Here is a 20,226-nt window from a genome sequence, read left to right on the forward strand (position 1 = left end):
GCCTGCTGACTCAATGCCCTTGGGCATATACCCACAGTATGGCAGAAGAACCCTACCCTTTCTGGTACATCCTGGCTCTGTGGCCCTTGTCAAGTCACTTCCCCTCTCTGTCCCTCAAGATCCTCACCTGTCAAATGGATGGGGCTGTTGAGGGGTGCTAGCTCCCCTTCTCAGGTTTCTTATTGAGTTAACCTGAATAACTCGAGGCAGCTGATGGAGCAGTAGGTAGAACGCTAAGCCTGGAGTCAGGATGACCTTTTGCCATCAAATCCAGCCTTTTTAAGTGTGTAGAGTTACTAGCTGTGTGACTCTGGGCAGGTCCGCTTCAGTTTTCTTAACTGTAAAGGGGGGGGGGTCCTAATAGCCCCTCCCTCCCAGGGGTGTGAGAATCAGACAGTGATCATAAGGGCACTCTGCACAGTGTCTGGAACGTGGGAGACTCGTTCCCCTTCGCCTGTCCTCCACCATTGTTCTTGTCCCAACTCCCCTCAGTAGCTGCTCTCCGCAGCTCCAGTGTCACCAGGCTCAGCTTTTACAACGTGATGGTGTCATCTGTTGCCCTGTATGTAAGGAGGAAGTTTTGAAATCCTTTTTTACATAAATATTTTTTTCCTTATGGCCTTGAACAGTCATCAGCAAACTAGCTTTTCCATGCATAGAGGAAAAAGCATTGTACGGACGTTGCTAAATCTGCCAAGTACAGCGTTGTTTTTTCTTCAGCGTCTGTCACACTTAACACAAGTCCCTGTGCTGCCCTGTTTGTCTCTGTTCCATTCTGAACTTCTTCCTTCTCTTGTCTGTATTTCTCTAGATGTCTTCATTTGGGGGAAGCATCACTGCCACGCCCTACAATATCCCCAGCTCCCCCAAAGGAAAGCCATCCCCTTAACAAATACCTAGTCAGGCAAATCAGATTTGAATGGTATTAGCTGTGCTGAAAAATGTGTATCTCAGTCTGTAGCAGGAGACCATTGCCTCCGCCAGGAGGGAGGGGTAACTCGGCTTTGTCATTGAGCTTCTAGAATCAATCCTAATTCTTAAGTCTTTTCAAGTTGTTTTATTTTTTAAAAATATTTCTTCTTTTTCTTTTTTTAGCAGTCATATAACTTTAGTGACAGTGTTGAAATCATTGTGTAACTTGTTCTTTGGCTTGCTTCACTCCACCTCAGTTCTTACATGTCTTCCTAGAAATCCATTTTAAAGGATCAATGTAAAATCCATCCATAGTGTACAAAGATTGGGGAAAGGCCCCCCTGAGGAAAGCATGGTATCTGAATGGAATGAAGCATTGTGCTGCTCTGTTAGGAGTGACCGGTGTGAAGATGTGTCTGGAGAGATGCCAAGGGAAAGAAGCCAAGCCAAGGACACCCACAGCCCAGTGGTGTTACAAGGCAAACACATGAAGGTGGTTCTCAGAGGTCCCAGAACGGGGCCAGCAGTCAGCCCAGCCAGGCTACAAGGGACAGAGGCTAGCACAACCTTCTGCTAGCAATCAGCCCGATTACTTTTCCAGAGGTTGCTAGGAGGGTTTGTTTGGGTCTTTGTTGGGAAGGGTCTGGTGTATCAGAACAAAGCATATTCATTTATTTTTTAAAATCTCATTTTAAATCTTCACCTGAGCACTAAAGTGTTAAAATGACATTTGAAGAAACAACAAAACCTGTGTTCATGAGATTGCAGTGCAGGGGCGATAATGATGGCAGCATTGCTTGGGTGGCCCGGGTTCTTTGGGTCATGGGTCATGGAGGGGGTGCCACAAAGGACTTTCCGTGTGGCTGGTTTTTCACTCTTTAGGTGGGATTCTAAGACAATACAAACATCACCCATTTGTTCTTTCTCCCCACAGGGCATTCGCTTCGATCCTGAAATTCCCCAGACGCTGCGACTAGAGTTTGCCAAGGCAAACACAAAGATGGCAAAGAACAAACTTGTCGGAACCCCGAACCCCAGTACACCTCTGCCCAGTACCGCCCCTCAGTTCATCGCCAGGGAGCCGTGTAAGTTGGGAGGCACACACATGTGCACACGCGCATATACACGCATACACACTTCAAGGGTGTGAGAGTTGGTTGACGTATGGATTAGTGAATAATTCAGTGTTGTCCTCTGATTCCTTATCCTGATGTGGAGCTGACCCTGGGGTGCCAAAGCCAGGCTAGTCTTGGCTCCAAGGACAGTCCCAGGACAGATGGAATCTGCTGTCTAAGGGTTAGCCCACAGCTCAGCCCCAGGAGGTGGCCATGGGCTGTAGGTTCTTTAGCAGCAGCAGGCTGTGAAGCAGAAATAACCTATTAACTATTGTGTCTTTGGATAGGGAGAGGGGGGGCAGCGGGCAGAGCCTTTTTGAGGGGTCTCCACATGCTGTATGTTGAGGTCTTGGCAGTTGACTTGACAATGGCCAGGAAGATGAAGTCTCTCCTGGCCACCCATAAGCCCTGCTGAAAGTGATCCATTTCCTCAGAGGTTTGGCCCCTTTCAGTCATCAGTGGAATCTGAGTTTTGTTCCACAACCCCTTGGGAGCAGGGCTGATTGTCAGTATGCCCTTCCATTTTGGGAAGGATGTTAAATGGTTGGTGTTTCCAGCTCAGGAAATGCCTGGTTTAGATGGTAGAGGGATTGTTTTACAGAGATGGGTGGCTTCTCTGAGCCCACAAGCACAGAAGAAATGGACACAGGGCTCCCAGGAGGAATCTCGATGCTTCTCGGTGATGGCTACCCTGAGGGAGGCAGGGGTGGAATCCAGACCTTGGCTAGCAACGCTGGTGGTGTAGCTCCCAAAGCAGGACCTCTTGTAATGGACCTGGTGTAGTAGGTCTTGTGGGGGCTTCGTGAATGTTGTCTGACTTAGCCCTCCCAACCTCCTTGCAAGATCAGATGTTCAGGCTCTGTTGTCCACATTTTACATATGGATAAATTGATGCTCAGAGGAATTGAGCAGCTGACCACAAGTCACACAGCTGGTAATTGGCAGACCAAGTGTTGCAACAGTCTGCTAGCAGCTGCCGTAGGGGTGTAAGACCCACCGACAACCAGCACACAGAAAGCTGCCAACACAGGTTCTTTTGATCTGCTTTACTAAGGAAAGTAACGTTAAGGGTTTAACAATCTTATTTCAATCCAACATACAAATATCATTCACTTAGTTCAGGGGAAAAAGCCAGCACCCTGAACTTCAGAGCAAATACAACCAAATTACAAACATCGACAGACAGACCTTGTCTGATTCAAATCTCAATGCATAGTTACCAGAGTTTAACAAGGTCCGAACATCTGGGTTTACGAGCTGGGGGGCTCTTGACTACAACTGCCCAGAGTCTCCACGTCAACACACCTCCAAGAGTGAAAGCCCTCCAGCAAATAGCTCTGTTCTCTCTTTTTATACACTCTTTATGAGTGACCAGAACTTAGGCTCTTACTACTGGTTCTGGTCTTAGCAGCTCCCCTTAGGACCCTGAGGGTTTCATGCCCACATAGGTTTGGAACTTAATAGATAGGGATTTGGGTCTGGGGCTTTGCACCTAGTAAGGCTCAATCAAAGACACATCATTAATCATTCTAAAACAGTAAGAAAGTCCCAACTTAATTGCCAATACACCAAGCATCAGAACTGAAGTCCACATTAGTGGGACTGTTGCATGGAATTGATTGTCCCTGGGGGTGGCCACCCAGGGGGTTCCCTACCCTTGTGGTGTAGAGCCTTTCCCTGTGGCTGTCGTGCCTGGGGTCCTGGCCTAGCATTCCTTAGGGGTGTGCAGTAAGGTTTCATTCACTTTGGTGTAAGGAAGAAAGAGCTCAGCTCTTCCCAGAGTGAATAGAAGGGGGCGGGGCGCAGTGTCACAGAGGGGTGGGCATGAAGTCTTGGGCTTCCCTGGATCTTTACTTTCCAGGCCAGTGAGAGGAAAGAGTATCTGCAGATGATGGCCACGAGTCTGCGTTATGAGAGTCAGGTCCAGCATCTGGCCACATTGAGCCAGAGAAGAGGGGCCTTATGTTTGACATAGTCACTGTCTTTAGGCATCACTCCTTTTTTGGGGCTGTCTTCCTTAGGATTAAATAAACTATCAAGCAAGAGAATATTTTTAAAGCCCATAGCAGTGCCTGGCACATAGGGGCTTGATCAATGTTTGTTCCTGTTCCTTCTTCCCTCCTCCACTTTACATGATCACAGATATCAAGCCTTCAGGGGCCTCCGATGCCATCTAGTTAAACCCCTTTATTTTATACAGGAGGAACTGAGGTCTTGGAGGGCCGTGTGAGCGGGCCTTGGCAGCAGGATTTGAACTGTCTGGCTTGGAGTCAGTGGCTTCTGAAAATGCCTCCCTTGTTCTGCCTGGCCCCAGAGGGCAGAGCCAGGAGTGGCCATGGAGGGAATGGCAGGCAAACAGATTGCAGCTTTCATGCAGGGCAATCCTTCTTACTGGTGAGAGCCATCCAGGCCTGGTTAGGTGCTTGGCCAGGGTGCTGGAGGAAGGACCATGCACAAGGACAGGGTAGATGAGCTGGCGCCACCCTGACCTCTCTTCTCCCCTTGGCATGCTCCAGACCCGTCTCCTCTGGGATTCAGCCAGCACCACGAGGAGTCTTTGGAGCACTGCTGCCGAGGAGGGAATGAACACGGCAGACCCAGTCTCTCAGAGATGAGAATGGGAGCCACTCTGAGTGGGCACAGTGGAGCTGCCAACCACTGCCCTGCTCACTGGACTGAAGGAATGCTGTGGGCCTGAGGACTCAATGTGAGGATAGCTAATGTGCTTTCTGCCGCACGTCCCGGGAATCCAAGGAAGAAGCTGTGGGTGGAGGGCCCAGAATTGGAGAGAGCCAAGAGCCTGAAGCTGGCCTCCAGGGATCTGAGAATGGATGGTCAGTGTTTGCCCACGTCTGTAGTCCAGAAGGACAGCCCTTTGTGTCTTTCCCCAGTGCCTTTTTGGGAGGTGCTCAGAACCTTGGACAACTCCGGAGTCTTCTTGGCTAGAAGCAACACTAGGCATGGGGTTCCCGTCTAGGAGAAGCCTAGGCCACAGCCCCCAGAGACTGGGCAGGATAAAGAGAAGGCCTGCAGGGTGTGTCCAGAAGGAAGCTCAAGCACTTTGTTCTTGGACTCCATAACAGCAAACACATGCTGACCAATAGTGCACTTTCGTTGCCATCCCTTGTCCACTCCCTCCAGGAATCACGATGCTAAAAGTGTGCATTTCCTTGGTTAGGCAGAGAGGTGAGAGCAGTGGGTCTGGAGTCAGAGAGCCTGGGTCCAGCCTTTGGGCCTCAGAGAGTTGGTGCCGATGATCTTGAAGGCAGGACTCAAAGCTGGGACTTTTCCATCCAAGCCCAGCCTTTGCCCCTTCTCTGCTCCCCTTCCTCCCACATTGTTCTGTCTCAAATCAGTGTCTTTTTAAAGGGTTTTGGTAGGTTTTACGTTTGTTAGCAACAGAACCAAAATGCATTTATCTTCTCTCCACCTGCAGCATCAGATGCCCGGGTTTCTGAATGACTCCTCCATCAGGAATGTTGGGATAAATATGATTTAGAATTCTCACATTTTCCTACTAAGGAGGTTCGTACTTCTTTCCAGTAACTTCCATAATAAAACAAATATCATTTGGTATTTTAGAGGGCACAGAAAATGTCACCTGGCCGCATCCCACCATCAGGCCAGTTCCTTATTTAGGGAAATGGGAAAACATGTTATTTGAGACCCTAGAAGGATGCTATAAACACAGAACCATGGAGACAGGCAATGCCTGATTTCGGGATCTTTGGCATTTCCTAGATTTCATCTGAGCAGCCCCTCACGCTGTCTCTTCCCCCCGGGGAGATTGCAAGCCATCCACACCTGCTCCCCTTTGCCATTCTCATCCACGTCCTTCTAGAAACCCTCCAATGTGAATTGACTCGACACACATGGGACCTTCCTCTGGTCCTTTTCACATCCCTTGATTTCCAGAGCAGGTGGTTTTGTTACCCTTAATTACCCTTAATGATAAAGTTAACCCTTGTTACTCTTTAATTACTGGCCAAGGAGGGATGGGGCCTGCCAGGAAGTGGTCAGGGCCCTCTATCCTCCCCTGGTGCCCACAGTCTTCACAAGGAGGGAGGGGCGGGGCCACTTTGGACAGGGCTCTGGCCCAGCAGGCTGACAAGTTGGGCCTCGTGCCGACTGCCTGTTTTGGAATGTGTAGAGTCATGTTGAGCAGCCCCCATCTCTGTGATCCTGGGTGAATCCCTTCCCCTTTATGTGGCCTCAGTGTGCGCATCTATAAAACAAGGAAAGCAAGCCAGATGGTCCCTGTCAGTGCTGGAGGTAGTAGGAGCTTCGAGGCTTGCCAGCGCTTTCCTCATGACAGGCGTGGGCGTGATCTTGCCGTGGTCTCAGCCACCATTTCCTCTGCAGAGACCGTCTTGTAGAGCAAGATGCTCGCTGGTCCCACGGGCCTTACTTGCAGCCTTGGGTGAGGGCTCCCTCCTTTAGGAGATAGTGGCAGGTCAGGACTCATCTGAAGCCAGTCTATCCCTGGAGGATACACAGGAAATGGAGACAAACTTGGAACAAATTCGAGAAAGGGGAAGAAGGAAGCAAGCAAACATTTATATAGAGTGTACTGTGTGCCTTGCACTGTACTGAGTGCCCTACAAATACCTCATTTGATCCTCACAGCAACCCTGGGAAATAGGGGTTATTATTTATTATCTCAGTTGAGAAAACTGAGTCAGACAGGTGAAATGAGTCAGGAAAACCCAAGTTCAAATCCAGCCTCAAACCCTTACTGGCTGCGTACCCCTGGGCAAGTAATAAGCACAATTTCTTCCTTTTTAAAAAACAAGCCAACCCAAAAAAAAACCCTTTTTCTTCCTCACTGGCAGTTAGACTAGAGAATGTCTAGAGAATGCGGAAACCACTGGACTTTTTGTTTTGATTTTCTTCTTTCCTCTTGTTTGCTGCCCTTCCTGGCATTGCCGTGATTGTCAAAGAAAGAGGCAAATTACTGAAAGCACTTGAAGCTCAAACTTTGCTTTTATTAATTGGAATAGCCCTTGAAATGCCCTCTGACTGCATAAGTTGTCGCAGGATACACATGAGTCCTTCTCAAGGGGGGAATTATAATCCTCTAACAACCACTAGGAAGATGGCTCCAATTCACCTCTTAAAAAGAAAAATACACATCTAAACAACTCCACAGTTTTGCCTCAAACCCAGCAAATGGGTAAAGATGACAAAAGGTAAAAATCAAACAGGCACACTTTTCCATTCTGGGTTCTAGCTAGCAGTTTGGAATTCTGCAGGAAAGAGTGATTGAGGTCTTCACACGCTTTGATCCAGAGATTTCACTGCAAGGTGTGTGGCAGTGGCATGTTCCAAGCGGTCATTGTCTTTCAAGGAGATCTGAGGTAGAAGCAGTATAGACAAAAACATAATAGGGACCCTTTTGGTAGCGGCCAACAGCTAGAGATAGAGTGGGTTCCCACCTATTGAGGAATGACTGAACAAATTGCGGCAAAGGAATGCCATGGAGTATTACCATCTGTAAGAGGGGATGACTACAGAGATGGCCAGGAAGAAGTCTGTGACCTGGGACAGAGTGAAATGAGCAGAAGAAGGAAAAGAATATGACGACAGCCATGAAAATGGGAAAAACGATGATCCTGAGGAAAGAGAACTGGGGTTAGAGAGGACGTAGGTTCAGATCTCACCTGAGTCACTGACTTCTTGTGACCTCTAGGCAAGCCGCTTCACCTGCCTTGGCTTCTGTGTCTTCATCTGTAGAAGGAATGAGTTCGGCTAGGTGATCCGTAAGGGCCCTTCCAGCAGTTGGTAAACATTTATTAAGCACCTACTATATGCCAGGCACCACACCAAGTGCTGAGGGGACAAAAGGAGGCCTGCCCTCAGGGAGCTTATAATCTAATGAGAGACTCAAAATGTAAACAAATATATACAGACAAGCTTTCTACAGGAGAAATGAGGACTAAGAGGGAAGGCCTAGTGTGTAGAAAGTGGGGTTTTAGTTGAGACTTGGAGGAAATCAGGAAGCCAGTGGGCAGAGTGGAGGAGGGGACAGCATCCTGGGCAGCGGGGACAGCCAGAGCTGAGAGATGGAGAGGCCACGGTTAGTGATCGGAACCACTGACTGAACTTCATTCCTGGGGTGGGGCCTATAGGGGACCTGGTGTGTGTCCTAACAGAACAGTGCATGTGGTTTTATGGAGCGGCTTTCTCTTTTTTTCTGTTTTAATCCCTGTTTCAAGGGAAGGCCTACTGGGCTGGGGAGGGGAAAGCCAAGGATGTGTTCAGAAATGAAAATGTGGAAGCACAACTTGTCAATCCACTTTCTTTTTTGAAACGTCCCTGGGCCATTTGTCTGGACTTAGGTCTGACTCCATCCTTCAGACTCAGAGGGAAGATGGGTTTGACAGCCGCAGTGTGACGTGGGCTGGGCTGAGGCCTAGGAAGGAGGAAGCACTGGATCTCGCGTCTGAAGCCCTCACCTGGATCTTGACTCACCTCTGTATGGAAATCCTATGAAGTCCATTCTTGGGGTGTGTTTGCCTGTGATCCCATGCTCTGGCGGTGTTATTGGTCAGCTTTGGTTTTCTATCACATATATTTCCAAAGACATCCCTTCTGGGGACCCAAGGTGGGGGCCTTCCCTTACAACAAGGACAAAGATGATGGCCAAAACAGTTTGGCAGAACCACTCTCTCCCCTCCATGGACCATGTTGGACACCATGTGCAATATCCCACACCCACAGGCCCCTACATCTCCAGGGGAAAGGTGCACTTCCTCATCTCTTTTGGGGGCAGATTTGGTCGAATGCGTCACCCAGCAGCTATTTCATTCCTTTCTTGGTGTAGAAAGCGGGAATCACAGTACAGGGGGTCAGCAGCCCAGGCTGGTTAGTGGGGTCATTCTCAAGGTTGGCTTCAGATTTGTGAAGATTAAATACACTTCATTCCTCTAAATGTTTCTTTTCCGTCTATCTTCATGAGCAGCCGGCTCTCTTCAAGGAGCAGAGATGAGAGGGAGCATCTTTGATGGCCGGCTTGAGTTCTAGTGAAGGGTGTGTCTGTACCCACTCCCCTGCCTTGCCTGGGCCTCTGTTTCCTTCCTTATCTTAGGCAGGGGGAATACGGGCTCCTGCCACATTGAAGGGTGGAGCATGGGCAGAAGCAGGCAGGATTAGCTTGATTCTGCATGACCCCCGGGCAAAATGAGGGCCAGAAAGATGGGAGGGCGAGTGGCCAGGAAAAGCTTCCTTTGAAATTATTCTGATTCTAGACTCTGCCCCCCTCCCCAATTTCCATTCACACTGCAGGATGCCAAAAGCAGATTGTCCCACTGACGCCCAGCATGGCCACTTCATTGGCTTGCTTTTAGGAAAAGCTGAGTGTTACCTACAGACCTGAGAGTTGTCCCCAGGTCACATGGGCTGCCCTGGCCAGTGCGGGGAGCTCCCCCACGCTGTTGGGGGTGTTTGTCAAAGGGCTTCTCAATGGGGGGGAGCTGCCCAGTGCTGGCATTTCTTCTCCGAGTTTCTTTTCAAGTCTGCATTCTTAGGAAATTAATAAATTCACCATATTAAAACCCCAATCTTCACGTGTGTCTGTAGGGAAGGACCCGTCCAGAGCCAGGCTTGAGATCAAGTTGCTATCCAAATAACTTCTTGAGGAGCACCTGGGTAGAGAGATGAGATGATGGGAACCAAGTCTTTGCCTCTTAATTCACTTTCCCCAGGAGGTCATTGGGAAGGCTTGCCAAGCCTTCATAGCTATCAGCAGGAAATTGCATGAGGGTCGTGGGATTTTATAGCTGAAAGGGACTTCACAGATCGGGGCACTGAGGCCCAGAGGGGGCCACCTGGGTGGTCTGCAAGCCTCTGCAGATTCCAGAGCCCAGTGCCATCCACTGTGCTCCACTGCTTCCTCCTGGGTTGTCCCCCTTAGTATCAGATTCATGCCTGGGACCCTGAATCCTGGAGAGGTTGAGCAGGAGGTGGAGTGAGGAGGGAAGAGGGACAAGCCGTCTGTAAGCCAGAGCAGGGGCTGAGCTGGACAAACCTGAGCTTTGTTACAACTGCTGCCAATGGCAGAGTCTCAGAGCCTCACCTTGGCACCCCAGAGGGCACATGGAGACAGGAAAACTGGCTGTGGCATTGTCTGTCTTACGAGCAGCCCCTGCTGCTTCCATCAGTCTCCCGAATGCGCTTTGGGGATGAGCCTGAGGAGAGAACTGTTTCTCTGCCACAGTTAGTGGAGTGGCCTGAGATAGAAGACTTATGCTCCAAAAGACCTGAGATTTTTTTCCCCAACCCACTCATTTTACATATATGCAAATTGAGGCCCAGAAAAGAGAAGGGACTTGCCCATGACAGGGATTTGAATTCAGGGCCTCTGACTGAGTTTGTCTTCTCTCCCCTCTAACATATGGGGGGGGGGGCATTTGGAAACTGGGTCTTTCCAGTTGTTACTTTTCAAAACCGTAGGCCTGGATTGCCTGTAAGCTGGATTGAGGCAGATTACGGGTGTCTGTGGCGCAGTCATAAAAGACCGTTGGATGGATGGATGGATGGATGGGGCATTTGAAGACAGCCCCTCTGCCCCTTTCGTCTCCTATGCAAAAGGAGGGGCTGTACTCAGTGGCCACCAGGGTCCCTCCTGGCTCCATGCCCCATGGAATTCAGTACCTGTGCCGTGGGTCCTTCAGAGGGAAGATGTTGTCTACATGTGAATATTGCCTTGGTGATACAGCCAGCAGCCGAGTTCTCACCCTAAAAGATGGCGCTCCACTGGGGATGATGCAAGTGGTGTTGGGAGCTCAATCCAGCTCTTTGCCTCGTCCTCCCTCTCCTCCTTCCCATCCTTCCTCCTTGTCCTCCTAACTGGAGGGTGGCCTAGCCCATAGCTGAGATCAGGTATGAAGAGAGATCCCTGATAACAGAGAAGCCAGCAGGACCTACCTGGCTTCTGCTCATTAACTTTTGTGTTGGTTTTCCAAGTCCTAGAACCAGTTATCACTTGAAATAGGATGGAGCATCCTTGTTTCTCAGCCAGAATGGCCCCACTGATGTAGCTCACACATGGCCTACTACAATGAATGCAGCAAGGTATTCTCTTGGGGAGTCCTCGCCTTTACCCCACACAGGCTGATCTTGCAGAGAGATCATCCTCTGAGGACCAGTGGCCAGAGCCCCCTTCATTTTTCCCCTTCTGAATCCAGATCATGAGATCGGAGGCTAATGGAGGACCTGCCTTAGACACAGCCTGTCTGTCCAGAACAAGGCTCGTAAGCATTTGTGGTGCCTTGAACCCCACTTTGGCAGTGAGCCAAAGCCCATGGGCCTCTTCTCAGAATATGTTTGTAACTGAATAAAATAGGTAACTTCCAAAGGAAAGCAGTTATATTGAAATGCGGTTGTCCACATATTTTTAAAACAAGTTCACAGCCCTCAGGGTAAGGACCCTGAATCTGGCCATGGCCCCTCACAGGAAATTGGGTTAGGGTTGGATGTAGGGGTTCAGCGGCAGCTACATCCCTGCTGTCCACAGCAGTGGAGCTGCTAGGAGGAGGATGGCTTGGGCAGAGATCATTAAGCTTTGGTTAGCAGTACTCAGAGCCTGGTGTAGATAGAATGTGCATCGACCCCACTGTGGACGTTTCTCTCCTTCCCCTAGTTCTTTCTCCTTTGACCATGGACCAAACACTGCCCTGCTGTCCGTGACTTAGGCAACTGCTCTCAGGCTGTACCGAGCTCCACTGCTGCCTCACCCTCACTTTAGGGACTTCATTTTATTTGGCTCTGCTCAGGATATTACACTTAATTCCTTGAGTTGTTTTCTTGATAGGAAAACCCCAAGTGTGCCAGAGAAAATGGAATTGATTTAAGTCCTGAACAATTCATAGGAATGGATGGACTCGTGCGGGGTGTAAGCAAGGAATAACCGGGGCTGAGTGGGGAAAGGGGGAGCCCCCAGGGGTCAATTTTTCCTTGAGTTGCCCAGGTTGTAATAAAGTGACATAAAGTAGGGGACAGGAGGGTATCCTGAGTCTTCTCACTTAATTTCCCACTTCCCCAATTCATGGCATTTTCTGTTTGACCCCCAGTGTACGTGCTGAAGGTTGGCTGGCCCAGCAGGCTTTTGGGAAACTCTCTGAGTGTGTCCTCCTCTCCTGAGAAGCTTGTGGTGTGGTGGATGGAGAGAGACGCTGGCCTTCGAATCGGGGAGAAATGAGTTCAGGTTCTTCCTGGCTGAGTGACCTGGGCAAGTTACTTGACCTGCCAGATGCTCAGGGCAACTCCTTAAAACTTAATTTGCCAAGAAATTGAGTCCTGTGTGGGTAGAGGGTAGTTGGTACCCTGAGATTTCCAAGTACCAGTGATGTCAGGTCCAGTGCCTGGGCTCAAGGGTAGAGATAGAAATATTTGTGTACTTGAGTTGGGGGGCGGGAATACGCTGGGTTGGGGGAAGGGAAATACTCCTGATCAGTACTGGAGGCTGTTTCTACAAACCTTCAGGCTTGCTGTTCCCTTTCTGCCAGGAGCCAAGGCCCACCTGGACAGCACTTGGTGTCTGGAGGTCAGCCACCATCCCTACAGTGGCTCCAGACTGTCAGGTCTCATCGGTACCCCAGCCCACCCTAGCTCCCCCGTTGCTGTCTTTCCCACTAGTTTCTGTCTTCCCACTCTCTTTCCCCCTGCCCCCTTTTCTTGTTCAGTCTCTCCTCTCAAAAACGTTGAGCCTGCTGCTGCTGCTGCTCTGAAGCCATCCCCCTGACTCCTGGGCCTGGGTGTCTCCATCGTCAGGTTAATAAGCACATGAGAGGACCATAAACAGCATCGTGTCCTCACCTCCCCTGGATCATCTGCGGCTCTCTGGCCTCCCCGGTGGGGTCTGAGGAGCACTCCTTTGGGCCCCAGGCCAGGCTCCAGCCCTTGCTCCTCTGGCTGAGTCACCCAAGCTCCCTATTACCTCAGGAATCAAATGGGCAAGATGAACCCCTTTGGGGAATGTGGGAGCTGTCACTGTGGGGCTCAGGCCCAGGGTGGTGGCTAAGAGGTATAGGAGGACACCCCGAGGCCTGCCCAGTGTACCTAGGAAGGAGGTCCAGCATGGGTTACCTTCACTCCGATCCTTGGGTCCGAGCGGCATCATCATCGATGGGTAGATAAGCGGGTGGTCAGAGTCAGGATGCCCCCTGAGTTCATGACAGGCAGCCGTGGGGTGGATTTACAAGTCATGACTGGTGCCTCAGGGTGGGCAGAGCCTTGGTTAGGAGGCCCTGCTCTCCTAGGCTTCAGGAATTCAAGGGGTGGAAATGGGGCCAGGCTGGGGGGAGGGGCGGGGGTTGTGGATGTTGGCTGGCCCTGCCAAGCATTCACTGTTTATCTAACTGGAGGGTTAGCGGGGCAACCTATTAATCTTCTGCGTGATCCCAGTGAAGCGCCAGGCCTCCTAAGGAAACCCTTCAACACAGAAACTCAGGGCTGGAATGAGCTCTGGAGGCCTTCGGGTCACTGTGCCCCAAAGAAAAATCCCCCGTGACAGAGCCAACAAGTGGGGCTCCTCCCTCGCTAAAGCCCTCCTCTGTGAAATCAGATCGATGATGGGAGCTAGCAGGCATTTAGATTCGTAAAGCCATTTACAAACATGGGCTCATTTGAGCCTCACAACAGTCCTGGGAGCTAGGAGCTGTGATCACCCCCATTTTACAGATGGGTCACTCGACTGGGAAGTATCCAAGACTGGATTCGAACTCAGGTGTTCCAAAGACTAGCACTCTGTCCATGGTGCCCCGTAGTGGCCACTGACAGACACTGCCCCCTCCCAATAGGACCCGACCCATTCCACTGGGAGGTGGCTCTGATTCTCAGCAGTTTTGTCCAGCCCGTGAGCCCTCCTCCTCATCTCTGTCCCTGGCCATCCCCCCCCACATGCCTTCTCTTCCCTGGTCCTCCTAGGCTGGGTCTCTGCGCCTTCCTTGTTTTGTTTTGTTTTTCCTCTGAACTCAACAAACACCGGATGAAATCAGCATCTCTTCGTACATAGTATACATAGTATCTATACATGCATCGTCTGTATCCACGGAGCGGGTCAGTTATGCGTGGAACCCACGGTCTCTTTGGAGTGGCAGTCACTTCTTGTCTAAGCACATGATCACTTGAGCGTGTAACTTTCAGAGCTGGCCTGTCTTCTGTTCTCTTCTTCATAGGGGGAAGTTGGCTCTCTCCTCCTCCCTTCCTCCTCCTCCCTCCTCCTTGGTCACCATTTTTGTGCTTTCTGTTCCACTCCAAAGGAAATTGTCCTTCTCAGAGAACATAGAAGCAAAATCAGGGATTGAGTAGTTCTGCCTTCTTGAGGGTGAGATCCATTCCTCTTCTCCCATCCCCCAGACCAGGGGTCCTAGCCTTTCTCTCAGTTTCCACCTTTTCCCTGAAGCTAAAGGAAATGCACATTTTTGGCAATGATTTTCTGAATTCATCTCAGACATTCAGCAGCTGTTGTCAGCCTGTTGCCTTCTGGTACATGGGGCTGACCCTTTTTTGGTTTTCCAGAGTAGGGGTCATAAGTGTGTGGATTTAGAGTGGGGGAAAAAACTCATGGAGGGCACTGCCTTACCTCCCCCCCGACCCCGCCATTTTACAGGTGGAGAAACAGAGGCCCAGGGAGGTTAAGTGACCCAGAAGAAGAAGAAAATATGACGACGAGCAAGGCTAGGGAGGGTCTGGGGGCTGAAGGTCAGTCTCGCCTGGCTGGGCCCCTGTTCTCCCAGGAGGTGCCGGACTAGTTGTGGGCTCGGAATGCCCCTCCTCACAGCTCCCCCGTGATGTTGACTGGGAGGCAGCAAGCCCTAGTCTCAGCACTCAAGAGACCAGGCTGTTCCTTACAAAAATAAACAAAGCAGCCCCTTCCGCAGAAGCCAGTGCGCCACATTCCCAGAACCCTCAGCCCAGCCCTGGACAGACATGAGTGCACCGTGGACACTAGGTGCTGCAGGGAGGAGGAGGAGGAGCCAGCCTGCCAAGCTCTGGCATTCCTGACCTTCCCTCTTCCTCCCCCCCCCGCTGCCCCCCCCAACCCTGGAGGTCTCCCCTCACCCTCGGGAAGTTGATGATGCCCACACATTTCCCAGGCCCCCAAGAGCAGGCTGGCAGCAAGCCAGTGCCTTGTGTCCTTGCCCCCCTGGGCCCCCTCTCAGCAGACCTGAAAGGGAACAAAGGGGGTTCCCGTCGGACCATCAGCTCCCCATGCACAGGGATCGAGGCATTCCCGGCCTGCCAGGCATTTTGTGTAGAACACAGCTGTCTTTCCACTGTATTTAAAAACATTCTCCCCCAAATTATATAACCTTATTAGAAGCAGTGTGCCATTGCAGATAGCGAGCCGGCCTTGGAGGCACAAAGACCTGGGTTCGAGTCCAGCCTCCGGCCGAGCTGCCCTCCTGCATCTGCTGACTGGGTTCCCTGTATTAATGATATCACAAGTCTGCCCCAAACACTAAACAAAACTTCATCTCCTTTATCACAAGCAGCCTAGTCAAATAAAGAACACTGTTCCATGTGAGGCTGGCATCCCTGCCCCGTGAGCACGTGCCAATCGAGGAGCTAATTGAAATGAATTCCCATTGGACTGGGAGGATCCCAGAGGCCAGTGCCCGGCACAGTCGTCCCACCGGGTTGGAGCATAGGCTCTGTTTCCTGCCTCGTGTGTCATACGTAGCTCCTAGGGATCGACTCTGCAGACAGGCCTTTTCTCCTTTTGATAATGTCCTTAGGATACAGTACAGGTAATGAGGTCATTGGGTTAAAGGGTATGATCTGGCATATTGCCCAATACTCAGCTCCACCAACAATGTAATTGTGTGCCAGTTTTTTTCCTAAGATGAAGCTATTTAAGTGTTGTCCCAGAGTAGATGTAAATTTTTTAGTAAGTATCTTCAGCTATGATATTAGCCTTGGCTTTCTAATGTGATGAAGGATAGTCACTGGCCTTTCTGTTGTCCTTGCGTATCTGTGGATCGAGGACTGACGCAGGGCCCTCTTCAGCTGGTCAGTAAGCGTTTATTGCTGTTGAGTCATTTTTCAGCCGTGTCTGACTCTCCGTGACCTCATTTGGGGTTTTCTTGGCAAAGATGCTGGAGTGGTTTGCCATTTTCTTCTCCAGCTCATTTTACAGGTGGGGAAACTGAGACAAACAGGGTTAAGGATTTGCCCAGGGTCACACAGCTAGGAAGGGTCTGAGGCTGGATTTGAACTCAGGTCTTCCTAACTCCAGACCCAGCACTCCATCCACTGCACCACCTCTCTACTAAGCCCCAGACAGTTGGGAGGTGCATAGCCGTGGTGGATGGAGTTTACTGTACTTTTTTTTACTGCAGTGCATTCACACGCTTGCTGTGTCCTGAGGTCACGAAGGCCCGCTGAAGACTTGTGTATGCAGGACTGGACTCGGTGCCCAGCTCGGGCCCCAGTAGTGTTCCTCCGGGCCTCAGCCACAATCCCACCTCCTGCAGGAAGCCCTCCATCTTCTTCCTTCTCCGGCCGTCCCTCATCGGCCTGTCGTCTCCCTGTCAGAGTGGCACCTGCTTGCGGGCAGGACATTTGTTTCTGCTCTTCTTTGTCTCATCAGCCCTTAGCACCATTCCCTGTATGTGGAGGATCCTCTGTGCTCCCCAAACCTCTACTGTGAGCACATAGAAAGAGTGCTTGGACTGGACTCTTAGGGGCTGAATTCAAATCCTGGCTCTGTCGCTGACTGCCCGTGTGACCCTGGAAAGATCATTTCCCTCCCTGAGTTTCCTGATCTGTAAGAGATGACCACCCTGAGGGCCCTTCCAGCCGTGACTCCTAGGGAGGGGACAGTCGCCAGGGTTGGCTCTGAGCTTCCTCCTGTCTGGATGAAAACCTGTTTGGTAGAAGCTGAGCCTGGCCGGAGGGGAGGGGCTGGTCCCGGCCTTCTCCGTCTGCATCCCCGGCTGCCATCGTGGGTCCCGAGGAGCTTGGGCCCATCTCAGTGGAGATTTTCATTCTGGCCTGGATTCGTTCCCTCTCCTTGATTCACTTCCCCCATGCTCTCCCTTTGGATGAAGCACTGAACCATCTCCACATGCAGCAGCAAGTGGGCACGTGCCCCGGGTCCCAGGGCTGGCCAGAGCCCAATGGAGTGATCCCGAAGCCTGACCCTTTGACTTAAAATGATGGGCCAGAGGATCCTAGAAGTGCGTGGTCCCTTCCTCTTGTTTGGCCTATTAGCCGGGTGACCACCATCCAGAGACACGGCCTCGTCTCCAGACACCAAGGCTTTGCCTCGGCTGTGCCCACCCCTGGGATGCCCTCCCTCCCCATCTCCAGCTCTGGGCTTCCTTCAAGTCTGAGCTCAGCTCCCACTGTCTACAAGAAGCCTTTTCTGTCCCGTCCCCCGGTTCCAGTGCCTTTCCTCTGCTGGCTTCAACTTAACCTGGCTATAAGGCTTTGTACATCGTTTGCACATTGGCTCATTAGCCTGAGCATCTGGAGAGCAGTGACTGCCTTATGCATTTCTTTTTACCTGGTGCAGTACCTGGCATATAGTAGGCGCTTAATAAATACTTCTTCACTCAGCCTTAGGCAGATCCCTTGCCCTGGTTCCCCTCTGTGTAAAATGAGGGTGTGAGCCCAGATGATCCCCAAGGCCCTTCGAGCCCTTGCTCCCTGGATCTGGCTGTATTTTTGCACAGTTGCACCCAGGAGTCAGCTCTTTGGGAGGCCTTGTCTGGGGGTGGGGGGGCTTGGTGAGCAGCCCCTCGCTGGGGGGGCATCTCAGGGGGCAAACTTCGCAAGACCTCCCCTGACCAGGAGGCCCATTTGTTTTCCTAAGTTTACAGTGGATTCTCTTTTCATTAAAAGTAACTGGAATGGAATTCTTCGTCAGGCCCAGGCTTTCTCAATGGTTGCTGTTACCGTTTCCGGCTGGGTTTTTTCTCCGTCCGTCCATCTGTGGCTGTCTTCACGTATCCTCCTGTCTTCAGGAACGCCGGGTTGGCTTTTGGAAAGTGTTTTGTGAAACATTTCCACTGACGCTACGGTCTAATTTATCTCTGCCTCAACCCGGTGATGCATAGTAGGGTAGGGGGCATTAGGCCCATCATAACACAGGAGGAAATTTATCCAGTGTCCCACAGCCGAGGGGTGGTGGAGCCGTATGATGAGGTGTCCCGTGCTCTCAGCGCTCCCTCGCCCTTTTCTGGGGTGGCCGCTGTTATCACAAAAGGGGCTCAAGTGATGGGAAATGTCTTTGCTGCCGGATGGAAGGGCACAGGGCCATTGTCTCCCTCACAACAGTCTGTATCGGGTCAAGCCAGCCAATTCAGTGTCCCCAGGACAGGCAGGGGAGACACGAGGGTTGGCTAAGACCAGCCCTTGCCCTCAGGATGCTCACTGTCTCTTGGGGTAAGCTACAAACGCAGAGAGTTGTGACACCCAGTATTCGATTCTGAGCATGCTGGAGGGATCAAGAAGAAAGAACTGGGAATGGTCTGAGGGCAGGAAGGTCGTAGCAATGGGATGGAGTGGAAGGGCTGGAGCTGGGAGGACTGCCTGGAGGAGGTGCTGTTTGAGTTGGGCTGTAGGGAAGAGGCGAATTCAACAGGTGAAGACATTCCAGGCACAGGGCACTGTGTGAACAAAGATACTGAGGTGGGAAATGGGGCATTCCCCTTGATTTCTGCATATCCTGTTGTGGAGGTTGTGTGAACATAAACCGCTAGATTCTCACCTCATGAAACAATTGAATACACTCAGCTAGGCCAGTTTGTTGGGATTAAACTTAACTTGAAACCACAGTGAATGTTTTGGGTGTGAGTTGGAATGGTCCTTTGGAGCCAGCCCCCTTATCTTGCCATGGACATGTGGCCTAAAGAAAAGCCAAATTGTACGAGGTCGTAAGAGATCATGGGGGGCAGAAAGCAGGATTTGAACCCAGGTCCAGTGTGGTGCCACGACTCAATGAAAGTGCCCCTGTGAGCCTGCCTGGAGAGGGATGCCTGGCACTGAAGGGCTGTCCGGTCCATAGTTTTCATCTCTGTGGCTGGTTAAAGATTTACGTCCTGTTTCCTGGGACTCTTGGTTTCTTGATGTCGACTGAATATCTTAAAATAGCAGGCTGGCTAAAGTGACTAATTGTAGGAATAATGACTGCTCTTATCATGGTCTAAACCCCATTCCACCAAACAGCTGTAATATCTTTGTTTTTAGAAGCAGGAGACTTGGCTCTCCCCTGCTGGTTTCCACTGGACACGGCTCCCCTGAGAGGTGCCTGCCCTGTGTGGGACCGTGACCAAGAACACGGTGTCCCGGGCGCCGGCCCAGCACCCCACCGGAGGGGCTCTTGGCGCTAGCGAGGCAAAGCTGCAGTGCAAGCTGGGTGATTCGAGGCTGGGAACAGATGCAGAGAGCCCCTTATTACTTCAGGGAGGTGGATGTTGTCCCTTCCTGACTGCCCAGCCCTCACAGACACACGCGCACTCTCACGCTGACACTCACTGACCCACGGAGGAAGTTGGGGCTGGCACCCCTGCCCTGACAAGCGAGTTCTCAGCTCCTCAGTGCTAAGGGGCCACTGCCCCTGCTTCATCCTGGGCCTCGGTGGATTCTGGAGGAACACACAGATCAGGCGGTGGGGCCTGTTTCTTTACTCAGTGAGTGCCCAGAGTAGCTTGGTGCCCCGCTTTCCTGGCCAGGCAGCCTTGGAGTGGCCTCCTGCTGCCCTCTGCCGCTCCCTGATTGGCCTTTTACAGTGAAAGCCGACAGCACTGTTGTCATCTGCGTGTGGTCTGGCTCTCCCCGCCAGACTACAGTTTCTGTGGAAACCTCTGCCTCCCCAGGTTTTTGTCATGTCTTCCAACTTGACTACAAGGCCTTCACCTCCTGCGTTTTAGTTTCCCAGCCCCTCCCTCGCCTGGAGAATGTGGCCCATGAGGATGGATGGTGCTGAATCAGCAGCAGCCATCCACGGGTGGACCTGGCAGGCCTCCTTTGACAAGCCTCCCATCCACCTCCCAAGGGAGCCGGTTCATTCAGCTGTCCGGCTGCCCCACCCTCCAGGCTACACCCTTCCCAATCATTGCCCCACCCGCCCATTAATTGTTTCCATCTTGGTCCCCTCACTGAAAATTCTGCTTAGCACTAACAAGTCCAGGCCAGCATGAGGCCCCAGGTGATCCTTCAGTCCTTGGAAGGTGGACGACTCTGTTGACCT

At 51.4% G+C, this 20,226-nt stretch overlaps 1 protein-coding gene across 2 annotated transcripts in view; it reads left to right on the forward strand.

Moving 5' to 3' along the window:
* The window catches only part of RBPMS (RNA binding protein, mRNA processing factor), a 153,038-nt gene that overhangs the window by 101,344 nt on the left and 31,468 nt on the right, over positions 1–20,226 (forward strand). For both annotated transcript variants that reach the window (XM_036764657.1, XM_036764658.1), the window contains exon 5: positions 1,847–1,997. In XM_036764657.1, coding sequence (XP_036620552.1) covers positions 1,847–1,997 — 151 coding nt within the window. The remainder of the gene's footprint in view (positions 1–1,846; positions 1,998–20,226) is intronic.

This window comes from Trichosurus vulpecula, chromosome 6 (assembly GCF_011100635.1).
Source record: "Trichosurus vulpecula isolate mTriVul1 chromosome 6, mTriVul1.pri, whole genome shotgun sequence".
NCBI lineage: Eukaryota > Metazoa > Chordata > Mammalia > Diprotodontia > Phalangeridae > Trichosurus > Trichosurus vulpecula.